Source organism: Haliotis cracherodii, unplaced genomic scaffold, assembly GCF_022045235.1.
Source record: "Haliotis cracherodii isolate W230 unplaced genomic scaffold, xgHalCrac1.p SCAF_13, whole genome shotgun sequence".
Taxonomy (NCBI): Eukaryota; Metazoa; Mollusca; class Gastropoda; order Lepetellida; family Haliotidae; genus Haliotis; species Haliotis cracherodii.
The window spans coordinates 32,756,718-32,769,855 of NW_027266268.1; the positions used below are offsets into that span (position 1 = coordinate 32,756,718).

General features: G+C 45.7%; 1 protein-coding gene across 1 annotated transcript in view; it reads left to right on the forward strand.

Annotated features, from left to right (window-relative positions):
* Positions 1–111: 111 nt before the first annotated feature.
* LOC139459196 (integrator complex subunit 5-like) overlaps positions 112–13,138 on the forward strand; it is a 35,334-nt gene continuing 22,307 nt past the window's right edge. Inside the window, exons 1-10 of the mRNA XM_071240649.1 lie at positions 112–156; positions 458–662; positions 1,670–1,773; positions 2,452–2,606; positions 3,276–3,368; positions 3,983–4,184; positions 5,096–5,213; positions 10,464–10,539; positions 11,007–11,107; positions 12,439–12,497. Coding sequence (XP_071096750.1) covers positions 112–156; positions 458–662; positions 1,670–1,773; positions 2,452–2,606; positions 3,276–3,368; positions 3,983–4,184; positions 5,096–5,213; positions 10,464–10,539; positions 11,007–11,107; positions 12,439–12,497 — 1,158 coding nt within the window. The remainder of the gene's footprint in view (positions 157–457; positions 663–1,669; positions 1,774–2,451; positions 2,607–3,275; positions 3,369–3,982; positions 4,185–5,095; positions 5,214–10,463; positions 10,540–11,006; positions 11,108–12,438; positions 12,498–13,138) is intronic.

Genomic DNA, 13,138 nt, shown 5'->3' on the forward strand with positions numbered 1-13,138 from the left:
TGAGTGAATTAACAAGTATGAGACAAATTTCGATATTTTAAACTAGTTATCACATAAATTTATGTTTGATTCGAAACTTTTTTCTAACACAACTTTGAATGCTTTGTGAAAATGGCCGCGGCCACAGAAGCTCTCGGAGTGTCAACAGCACCTCAGGTTTTGATTGTTTATTTTGATTGTGTACATTTTCAGATAACCAATCGCTTTGACAACCCTTATATTGATAAGTCCATTGCTTGTCTTTTCAAAACCAAATATCGCGTTCTTTTTTCATCACTTTTGTGGGCTCTTTTAATGACTACCACATACACCTTCAGTTTTCGTGCAGATGCATTGATGTCCCTCGTCCCCCTCCCACGTTTTCGTTAATGTCAAACTTATATGTATGTACGTATTTCTCGTCTATCAATCTTCTTTTTTTTAATACAATCCGGTAATTTATCCACTTCGTTTCTAGGATATTTTGAATGAAGTGAATCGCTTTTTACGTGGGGCCAGCTATGACAGTAAAATCGGAGAAGAGAACCTTGCCCAGTCAGCGTTGTTCCTGCTGCGGACAATGCCTGCCGCCCGGCACGCAGTGTTGGAACACTTCTGTAATGTCTTTGATGAGGCGGTCAACAACCATCTGTTACAGATGGAGCTGGGACAAAGTGTTACAGGTGAGTTGAACAGGTCAACAACTCAGTTCTTCTCTATCATAAATTGGGGAGTAGTGCACTTTACCGGGCGCACTTTTTCAGATCCAATTAGCACTGTGGGGGCTCAAACTTGCTTCGCCAGCTCACCGGCTCTGCTAATTAATGCGTTAATTAGCCGACGCCAAACCACTGGACCACAGGCGCTATCACATGTAATCAGTACTCGTTTAACGGGTCATTAGAATCCTCAATTAACATGCATAATTCAGTAAACAATGAATTGCGCATGCGTGTGACGTCATGGTCCGCTCTCCCATTCATCTTTTCTTGAAACCACACCCGCAATTGTTTATGTCAACATGACCGACCAATGGGATTAAACAGATTAACGCTTGAAAAGGTAAGAATTTATGGCTAACCCTTGCCCTAAGCAAGCTAACCCTAATGACCGAAAAGGGGTTTTGGATCGTAAAGACGTGTAAATCTCCCTAGACCGGAAACGGGTGTTGGATCGTAAAGACGTGTAAGTTTCCCTAAGACTGAGAACGGGTGTTGGATCGTAAAGACGTGTAAGTTTCTCTAAGACTGAAAACGGGCGTTGGATCGTGAAGCGAGAGTCACCAGAGCGTGAGGCACGGTAACGGTATAACGAGACAGCGGTGGCACTATAGCGCGGTAACTGAGCGGACGGTAGAGCTCGGGCTGCGCCCAGTAAACTGCATTTTTTGCCAAAAATAGCCACTCGCAATCTGCAAATCTAAGACTGGTGCTGGGTCATGTAAGAGTGGGTATTCCGACACATTGTAGGTCACCTCGGCTCGGTCACTTGGTTGATTGTGTGTCATCATAGATACCCCAACAGCATGGAATGTTGCTGATAACTGGTCACTGGATTGTCTGATCCAGACTGGATTAATTACAGGCCACCATAAAAAAAGTTAGAGCGTTGTGTGCATCGTTAAAAAAAGAGAATTCTTTAAAGTTAACCATGGTAACTCTGCTGAATAATAGGGGGCTTGCTGTTTTAGACGAGACTGTGAAGATAAAAGAGGGAATCCTCCAGGATATCTCTGGAGTACTTCTCAGCTTTATCCAAGTTAACCCAGAAGCCTGGGCTCCCATCCTGTCTGCTGTAAGTGGGTGCTTATGTGATGATAAAAATGCTTGACAAAGATATGTTTAAATGTAGTAACAATTCAGTGGCTGCATGCTACACAGTAGCATATGATATGTTAGCGGCTACATACTTCTATTTTCTGACGGACCCGTGAAGATTCCGGGGTAGAATAGGTCTTCAGCAACCTATGCTTGCCGTAAAAGGTGACTATGCTTGTCGTAAAAGGCGACAAACGGGATCGGGTGGTCAGACTCGCTGACTTGGTTGATGCATGTCATCGATCCCAATTGCGTGGATCGATGCTTATGATATCAATCACTGGATTGTCTGGTCCAGGCTCGATTGTTTGCAGACCGCAGTCATATAGCTGGAATATTGCTGAGTGCGGCGTTAAACAACAAACCAACCAACCACCAACTATTTTCTGACCACATATTCAGGTATTTGTTTAGATTTGCTGAATTAATTCATTACTTACAAAAAACAAAATGAAGGATATGGTTTATATAGAAATATAACCCTTCATATATCTTATCTGGTGTTACCCACCATGATATCACCACATGCAGCGTAAAACAATATTGTAATCACTCGCTATTTTGATATGGGTTGTTTCTTACTTAATATTTTCTATAAGTATAACCTTAGATTAAACCCAAGATTATAAAAATGTTCTATCATGCTGTTTTCCAGTGGTCCCTGGAGCTCCTGGGTCACATCAGCTGCAAGTATGCAGAGAAGCGAGGAATGACTCACTCCAGCTCCCTAAACGAGGTGTTGCAGCTGTGGATGACTTGCTCCCCCACCAAGCTTCTCATGGAGCTTGCCTCCGAGTGCTTCGCAGCCATGTGAGTCTCACCATCCAACTCGCCCACATCTGGATTTGTATCTCCTGAGCAAGAATATGAACAAATTATTTTTTTTATAATTGACATTTGTTCGTTCTCTCTCTGTCTCTGTCGTTTCTCTCCCATCCTCCACACACACAGTGACTGACAACCTTGTGTTGTTAGCATGGTGTTTTAAATTAATTGGCATCAACATCTTTCAGGGACTTATCAAGACCTGCTCAGGTGCTTATATTCTGGTTCAAATGTCTTTAAAAATTCCCAAAATATATTATGAGTTTCCATTTTATGTTAATAACTAAAAGCTAACTTTATGACTTTGTAGAAATAACCTGTAATACACTGACAACAGGACAAATAAATAGGAGGAGGTTGTAAAGCTGAGTAATATATTATTGCATCGAATGAAATCTCTAAATATACATACACCTTTACATGGACCTACTTGATCCTGGATAAATCACTGTCTTTATCACAATATCGTCCTGCACAGTTATGCTGGGTTTCCAGCAGCACCATACCAGTTTACAATGCTTATGGTTTCCCATAGTGAAAAGTGAAAAAACATTTCAGGACCTGCATCACTTTGGGTTTTTCTGTAACAACAAGTTGACATACTTGTGATATGACTGAACTACCAACTCATTCCTGTGATCCCATCTGTTGCAGGGTTGGGGGAGCCCCAGACATCTGTGTCGATGCTCTACTCGAGGCTTCAGTCAAGTACAGCCCACACTTTGACTGGGTCGTAGCTCACATTGGGTAAGTTGTGTGTAGCTCAATTGTGTCAGTTGTGTGGAAATTGATAGTTTCTTCTTTACAGGTGTATTTTCTAGCAGTTAGGAAGTTTCTTTAAGGATTGACTGCTAAAAATGTGATATGACCATCAACTTTGTGTTTGGAAAGCCAGCCTTTTTGTCGAGGCCTGTAACTATAGGGCCTGTAACTATAGGGCCTATAATGAACTAACAAGGACTCTAAGTAACTTAATGAAAGTGGGAGGAATTTCTGAAGAGCTGCCAATCAGGGCCCCGTTCCACAAAGCGATCTTAGCGCTACGACTACCCTAAGCCTATGTTAAAGTATCGGAGTTACAATCATCTTAGCGCTACGACTACCCTAAGCCTATGTTAAAGTATGGGAGTTACAATCATCTTAGCGCTACGATGGCTTTGTGGAACAGGGCCCAGGTGTTTTTTCTGACAATGACCGTATGTTGTGGAGGAGAGTCCTCTGCTTACAATGTGTCATAACAAAATGAATATTCTTAATGACAAGTTTGACATCTCTATCAAGAGAAGGTTCAAACCAATTCCAACAATACTTGAGCCTACTCCCTCACACACTGAGCTACACGTTGAGTCTATCGGCTTCAGATCGTGCTTCCCGAAGATGATCATAACTCGAGTGTTGAACTGTGGACTGAAGGATTTCTGTAACCTGGGAAGCGATATGTCGGAGAGGGAAATGTCCTCACGACAAAAGCTTCCCAAAATGGCATCGGTTGTAGGAATTCTCGGACATCTTGCCTCCAAACATGGACAAGACATCAGACGTGCTCTCATGAAATTATTTGAGGTGAGCAAAACAACTGGCAGGGAATAGTTGGACTAAGGTCAATGGTGTGACAGAATGTTCTGTTGTTAATGATATTTTATTGCCCAGTGGCGAAATTGTGTTTATTACTTGAGCAAACAAAGGATGAAGTGCTGTATGGTGTAGGTGGGTGTTTTGTGGTGGTAAGGATACATACTTGAGAAAGGGCACTACCTCAGTGTTCTAGAGGATAAAGCGTCTGCCTGGTGAGCTGACGGTCATGGGTTTGATTTCCGGGCACGTCATACCAAAAGATGTTTAAAGATGGTACTTATTGTTACCCTGCCTCACGCTCTGCATTAAGAGGATAAAACAAGGACTGGTCAGCACGGAGACAGTATACTGTGTCAGTGGGGTATTCATGTTAAACTGCGGCATGGTATCTCAGTGGGTTAGCACTGTAAAATCAGCATTAGTCCAGACTAGTACAAGCAGCCACACACACATGCACACCACACATGCACACCACACATGCACACCACACATGCACACCACACCACACCACACCACACCACACCACACCAAACCACACCAAACCAAACCACACATTGCTCTGTAAGTGCTATAATCTTGAACATAATGTTAAACCCAATTTCACCTCACTTGACAAAGATAGGTGTAGCATTGTAACTATAGAGAATTTGTTGTTTGTGATATTTCATAGCTGTGTAATCAACTTGTATTTGGTACTTTAGCATGAAAATGATGGAGCCTTGCAGAACATTGTTCACATTAAGTTCATTTTTTTAATTGGAGCCAAAAGGCACAAACATGAAATAAACTTCATTATCAAAATTATTTTTATTAGCCCAACAGCTCTATTTTGATTAAATAAACTACAAAAAGTAACTGTGAACTTTTGAAGGGATAATGTTTGACTGTATTGGTTTCAGGAGAGTTTATGTGGCGAGAGTGATGTGATGAAGGTGAAGACTGTGCCGTTCCTGCTGCAGCTGGCGTCCATGTCGCAGATGTTGCTGCAGGTGCTCACCACGGACATGATCAAAGCCTGTAAGTCTCCAGGTGTTTAGACTAGGGGTACGAGCATGATCAAAGCCTGTAAGTCTCCGGGTGTTTAGGCTGGGGGTACGGACATGATCAAAGCCTGTAAGTCGCCAGGTGTTTAGGCTGGGGGTGTGAGCGACCCAGTGGGCTTAAACCTCACAAATCACTGTGCAGATTTGCAACTCTTAGTGATACCAGGATCCTAAGATCATGAGTTTGAATCCTAGATTCAAGTTGATTAAAATTCTTGGTTGTCGGCAACATTCCCATACTTTTTAGTTTCACAAATGTGTAAATGTCTGACTGATATACTGATCGAGGCAGTGTCTGACACAACTCACACACTGATGTACGTCAGTAATTGTGTATGAAACACAAACTCTGAATGGTAGAAAATAGACATAAGTGCACAGATTTTCAAAAAGAAAGCAGGACTAGTTATCTTAAGTTCAAAGAGCTACCTTGCACAGTAATAACTGCCTGCCTGCGGCTGGTGACTTTGTCGGGCTGCATGAAAGTTTCCTTCACCTGCCTGACTGTCTGGAAGATAATTGTAAGCCAATTTACCTATTCAGTTTTATCATAACTCCTTGTAGATTCTCAGGTAATTACATTAAGTAATACGTTACCACTGTTATACCGAGGCTGTTGTCTCCCACAACTGCTGCTATAGCGAAATCTACCACAGAGATCTCAATTACCTCATGCAGCACGTGCGTAGCCACCTAGCTGCCATGCGACACCCTTCACTCTTGTCTCCTTCGTCTGCTTAGCAAGACGTGTTTCCTCCTGCTGAAGCGTTCCTTGAATATTTGGTGATATTTATTATAGTTTATTCTCTAATAAACTGTGCTTTTATGGGGCGTTGCGATAGCCACGCTTGGTTATAATTTTCCCGCCAAACGGAAAATTTTTCCCGCCCTTTTTTCTATATACTTGCGGGGTTCGCGTATGCACGTTTTGTTTTACGTTTCCCCTGTTCTTGTATGTTTTGGGGGTTAACATAACTTATTTCTTTAATAAAAGTTATATGTGTATGTTATATGTTCACATTGCTCGTTTATTTTCTTGTGAAAATGCTCGTTTGTGAATCATTGTGGTGCGTGCGTTGTAACCATGTTTTGTTCTTTGTTTATAGCAAACAAACAATGTCTGACATGGATATGTCCCCAGTCTCCACCCCCTCTACCCCTGCTCCTCGGAGTTGCGGGGTGTGCAGAAAGTTTTTGTCGTCCCGGGATCCCCACGATCGTTGCCCGCGGTGCAGGGTTCCTTGCGGGGACACCCGGTGCACCCTGTGCGAAGGTCTGGGGCCTGCGGAGTTTGAGCGGTACCGGCTGTACGTACAGTACGTGGTCAACACGATTCGGTACGGCTTTCGGCTCGGCCTCAAAGCGAATCCGCCGCTCACCGTTGCCCCGTCGGCAGGTTTCTATTCGGAAACCGATCTTCCCTTCCTCGCCGATGCCATCGGCAGGTTGGTGGAGAAGAGGGCAGTTCGGGAGTTAGCTCTACCAGAAATAACACTGGGGTTTTACTCCAGGATATTTCTCGTTCCCAAGAAGGACAGTGCCGAACTCAGAATGATTCACAACTTGAAATCGTTCAACGAGTTCTACCTGCGCCAGCCGCCCAAGTTCAGAATGTTGAGCTTGACGGACCTGAAAGCACTGATCATGCCGGCCGTCTGGCTTGCTTCGATCGACCTGAAGGATGCTTATCTGCATGTTCCGATTCACCCGGATCATCACAAGTATCTCAGGTTTGTCTTTCAAGGCAGGCACTACGAGTGGGTTGTACTAAAAACCCATTCGGTCTTTCATCCGCTCCCTGGCTGTTCACCCGGTTAAACACCCCCATAGTGGGGTTCCTCCACCGGAGGGGTGTCCGATACTTCGCATACCTGGACGACTCGCTAGTTGCAAATCGAATGACGGACACCCTGTCACGCCATCTCGTTTTCGCACGTCGGCTCTTGGAGCAATTGGGGTGGATTGTCAATCTCCCCAAGAGCGAGTTAACCCCTTCTCAGAACTTGCAGTTCATCAGAGGTCGGTTCAACACGGTGTCCCATCGCCTCTTTGTCCCCCCAGACCGGTGGCACAAGATTCAGGCGATGATTGCCAAAGTCTTAGCAGTGCAACAGACTGTTCACTTTTGGGAACAGCTGTTAGGGCTACTTGTATCAGCCCAGGACTGCACCGAACGGGGTCGTCTCCAACTCCGCCCGCTGCAACGGTTTTTAATCCAGTTGTTAGCAACGGAGGTGAACAGTGCGACCGTCACCCTCCCGGATCGGCTCCGACCGCATCTGGAGTGGTGGACGGTCCCTTACAATGTCTTATCAGGAGTCTCTATGCGGCCCTACCGGGCCACGTTGAACCTGTATACAGACGCCTCTCTAGTGGGCTGGGGCGCCCATCTAGAGGGGAAGGTGAGCTCGGGGCTGTGGTGCGTAGACGAACTAGGTCTTCACATCAATTGTCTCGAGTTCAAGGCAGTGATCAACGCAGTCAATCACTGGAAGCATCGTCTCGTCGACGCCCGGCTCATGCTGGCGACCGACAACACGACGGTAGTGTCCTATGTGAACAAACTGGGGGAACCCACAGTCACTCGCTACTCGATCTCACGTTCGAGTTTTACGCTCTGGTGGACAGTGTCCCGTGCCAGATACGCGCCCGTCACATCCCAGGTGTGCGGAACGTACTGGCCGATGCTCTATCGAGGCCTCGGGATCCGAGCCCCACAGAGTGGATGCTGAACCCAATGGTGTTTCAGTGGCTGTGCGAACGGTTGGGTCGTCCGATGGTCGACCTGTTCGCAACGCGGTTCAACAATCAACTCCCGTTGTTTGTATCACCAGTCCCGGACCCGAGGGCCATCGATCACAATGCTCTCGCGTTAGACTGGACGGGCTTGGACGCTTATGCTTACCCTCCGACAGTGTTGATACCACACATTCTAAGCCGGCTCCGAGGAGTTCGCTGTCGAATGTTACTGATCGCGCCCATGTGGCCGAACAGATCGTGGTACCCCGACTTGCTGACCCAGGTCACGCAGTCGCCACTTCCACTGCCTGTGAGACCGGATCTCTTGATCCACCCTCACACCCGTCCGCTTCATCGAAACGCAGGGCAGTTCAATCTGCACGCATGGATGTTGTCACCGAGTGTCTGAGGAGTAAAGGTTTTTCTCGCCGGGCGTCTCGGGCATACGTTAGTATGCATCGTGATGCTACCCAGAAGGTGTATAATGCACGTTGGGTTATTTTCACGAAGTGGTGTTGTAAACATCACATTCATTCGCCAGATAAGGTATCTGTGCAGGATATTGCTCGTTTCATGTCTCACTTGCGAGAGACCCGGAAACTCTCCGGGGGTTCCATTGCCAACTATGTCTCGTCCGTTGCTACGGTACGGGACGTTGCTATGGGTACCAGTCTCTCCAAAGAGCCGGTGATACAGGGTATTATCAAGGGTTTCAAACAGCACGATCTTAAGAAGGGCCGCCTTCGGGCACCGGCCTGGGATCTTTCCCTAGTGTTGCAATCACTTACGGAAGCTCCGTATGAACCCTTGCATAGTGGTTCCGGCATGTGACTTGGAAAACAGCATTTCTCCTCTCCTTTGCCACGGCGGCACGTGTATCCGAAATTCATGCACTCGATGTCGCCAAGGTACGATTCGATAAGGGTGACGAAGGAGCGGTCCGCCTGGGCCTGCTCATGGGCTTCGTCGCCAAGAATCAGAGAATCGGGCAAACGGAGAGAGAATTCACTGTAAGATCACTCAAAGAAATCTTACATCCTGCTGATACTGAGGACAGAGCGCTGTGTCCGGTTAGGGCCCTTAAGTATTATCTTAAGGCTTCGAATGAATGTAGACAAGGGCGTGACCGTCTGTTCATGTCGTGTAACCCTAATCGCACGGTTGACATAACTCGCAACTCGATTGCGTTGTGGCTTCGTTCTGTCATCAATCTGGCGTACCGGTCTCGGGGGTTACCGGATCAGGGCGCTAGCGGCAACATTTGCCCTACACTCGAATATCTCTGTTCGCAGAATATTACGAGGTTGTTACTGGCGTTCTGACTCGGTTTTTGCCAATCATTACCTCAAACAGGTCGCTGATGCCGTCGTGGAGAGTGTGCACCATCTTGGCCCGCGGATCGCGGTGCAAGCGGGCACCTAAGGGGTGTGCCCAGCGCAATTCCGACCTCCTCAGGCGTCAGACCTTGCACGGTGGTCAATCTGGGTCGACTCCAATGTTCCCACTGCCGTGGGTACAGGAATTGGGGTCATGCAAACCAGCGCACTCACACCACAGGTGAGGGCGGCTTTTTGTGTGCTTTGTCCTTATTTGTATTTTGACAATTATGTATTTAATAGTCTGTCGTGTATCCCAACCTTGTGATGCATGCTTACAAATACTGGAATTAGGTCACGCGCCTAATGCATACTTTAAGTAGGCTTGCTCTGGGATATACGGTCTGAATGAAATTAATTTCCCTCTTTTCGACTGTTTAACCTGATCTAAGATTAAGCTCACGCGGATACAGTGTTCTCATCCGCTGCGGCGATGAAATACCTATCCAGTGGGGTCGTTTGGAGTCACCAATCGTTTTGGCAATGACGATTGAGCCTTACGGTATGCGCTTGACAGTGCTTTGGTATTCCTATAGGGTAACGCCTAGCTAGGTGCATGCGCATCGATTGCTTCCGCCTTGGTGTTTACTTCCGCTGGTCGGAAGGAACGCTAGCAGTCAGGATTCGGGTTGTAGGTGCTCCCCACCGCCTACTGTGGTAGTCAGACCTCGGTATAACAGTGGTAACGTATTACTTAATGTAATTTGTAGAATTTTCCTATTCGGAATATTCTATAAGTAATACGTTACCACCGGGCTGCTGCCCGCCCGTCCGTCCCCCGAGCACTTGCTCTCGCAGGAGACAAGAGTGAAGGGTGTCGCATGGCAGCTAGGTGGCTACGCACGTGCTGCACGTGCTAATTGAGATCTCTGTGGTAGATTTCGCTATAGCAGCAGTTGTGGGAGACAACAGCCTCGGTATAACAGTGGTAACGTATTACTTATAGAATATTCCGAATAGGAAAATTCTACAAATTGTTTGCATTATTTTAACTGAATCAACACATGATTTGTCTCATACTGTCGTCGGCAATCCATTATTAGCTGTGGATGAAAGGAAATAACTACATGCTTGCTGACCGTGATCCATGTGAATTTGACTCTCCTCAGTGACACCCGAAGTTCTCAACAAACTTCACAGCCAATTCTCCAAGTGGAAGATGGCCAACTTAAAAGAATACGAGAGGTGAGTAGTGATTTATATGCTACTCAAAATATATGTGCTTCTGCCACAAGCTAACCCTCACATCGGTCACTGTACTTTTCTTCTGTAGTCGTCATGAAAGTGACCACACTATCGCTCCTCTCTTCTCCACTACTCTCCACTCCTCTCCTGTCTGCTCCTCTCCACTCCACTCCACTCCGCTCCGCTCCACTCCACTCCGCTCCACTCCGCTCCACTCCACTCCACTCCGCTCCGCTCCGCTCCGCTCCACTCCGCTCCACTCCACTCCACTCCACTCCACTCCACTCCACTCCACTCCACTCCACTCCACTCTTGTTTGGGACCCTGGGCCCCGTTCCACAAAGCTATCTTAGTGCTACGACTACTGTAAGCCTATGTTAAAGTATGGGAGTTACAATCATCTTAGCGCTAAGATTGCTTTGTGGAACAGGGCCCAGAAACCCACTCACTCACTCACTGTGTTGCAGCCTGCTGAGTCTCGTGGTCCACTTGGCGGTGAAGAGCGATGTCGGCGGTTACGATGTAGTGGAGTTCCTCATCACAGCCGCTGCTCCTAAACAACAACAGGGTTGGTATAATCAGTGACTGCACATTTCCACAGCGAGGCAGAAATATTGAATCTCCCCCTAACAAATACCCTTCTAATACATTAGGCGTCGCGATTCGCTGTGCAGAGTTGCGTCCTTTAGGCATGCCAGAAACCTATGATTGTGGGTTCGAATGCCGGTTCGCCCCGATTATGTTTCTAGGTTTGTCAGCACCATACCCGTTCTCGTTGGTTTCACCAAAGTGGTAAACGTCTGAGACCTGCATCACTTCGGGCTTTCCTCCCACATTAAGCTGACATGCCGTGATATAACTGGAATTCTGTTAAAAGTGGCGTTACACCCTACTCACTCACTTTAATTCATTAGGGGCACAGGTGGCCAAGTTGCGTCCATGGTGCTGCAATTTGCCATGCAGAGTTGTGTCCCTTGGACACACCAGACACTAGTGGTCATGGGTTGGAATCCCGGATCCGATTATGTTTCTTGGTTTGTCAGCACCATACCCCATGGTGGTGAGTCTGATACCTGCATCACTTTGAGCTTTCTTCCCGCATCTAGCTGACACACCATGAAATAACTGAGTACGTTCAAAGCAGGGTTAAACACAACTCGCTCACTCTGATTCATCACTTTGATTTCATTACAACATTGGTAAAACACAAGAAAATGTGTGTTTGAGTAAATAAATTGAACACTGAACAATCGTGTGTCACTGGAAAGTTTGCAGCTTGTTGGCATAATTTAGGGACCAGTTCAAAAGTTTGATGTCAGATAAAAATCTTAGTTCCTCAAGTTGCCTTGCTAGTCAATAAAATCAACTGCCCCGGTACCTGATTTCTCAATGTTTTATATGGCAACAAAACTAAGAAAAACTCTTAAACTATTTATATTCATAAGCTGTTAGAAAAACTCTTATACTGTTTATATTCATAAGCTGTTAGAAGTTTCCTTAAATACATTCGTTCTTTCCACAAAGTAGGGTTTTATCATAGCCAGCAATAGTGGTAGATTCATCTAGTTCAGTGCGTTATATAGAATGGCAGATTTGATCTTTAAAACCCCTACAAATGATTGTCAACACCTTTTACATAAACTTCAGCCAATAAAAGAACCCACTTGGCTCCTATTTTAGGTTGAATTTTTTGGGGGGTTAGTGGGTTAGTGTTTAAGAACTTATGGAATTATGTTAATTATCCGACATGAAACTTTGGAACTGATCCCTTTCACAGAACATTTTCTGCCATGGAGTCATGGAGACTGAAGTTTGAGATTGTCCATGTATCGTTATGTATTGTAGTTGTATTGTTGTCACTGTATTCTTAGTTTATGGAGTAAAGTGTTGTTCTAACAGATGGAATGGAGGTAACCTGTCCAGTGAAGGAAGTCCAGGATGCGTGTCATGAACTGATGGTGAGTTGTGTCATGAACTGATGGTGAGTTGTGTCATGAACTGATAGTGAGTTGTGTCATGGACTGATGGTGAGTTGTGTCATGGACTGATGGTGAGTTGTCATGAACTGATGGTGAGTTGTGTCATGAAGTGATGGTGAGTTGTGTCATGAAGTGATGGTGAGTTGTGTCATGGACTGATGGTGAGTTGTGTCATGAACTGATGGTGAGTTGTGTCATTGAATGATGGTGAGTTGTGTCATGGACTGATGGTGAGTTGTGTCACGAACTGATGGTGAGTTGTGTCATGAAGTGATGGTGAGTTGTGTCATAGACTGATGGTGAGTTGTGTCATGAACTGATGGTGAGTTGTGTCATTGAATGATGGTGAGTTGTGTCATGAACTGATGGTGAGTTGTGTCATGAACTGATAGTGAGTTGTGTCATGGACTGATGGTGAGTTGTCATTAAATGATGGTGAGTTGTGTCATTGAATGATGGTGAGTTATGTCATGAAGTGATGGTGAGTTGTGTCATGGACTGATGGTGAGTTGTCATTAAATGATGGTGAGTTGTGTCATTGAATGATGGTGAGTTATGTCATGAAGTGATGGTGAGTTGTGTCATGGACTGATGGTGAGTTGTGTCATGGACTGATGGTG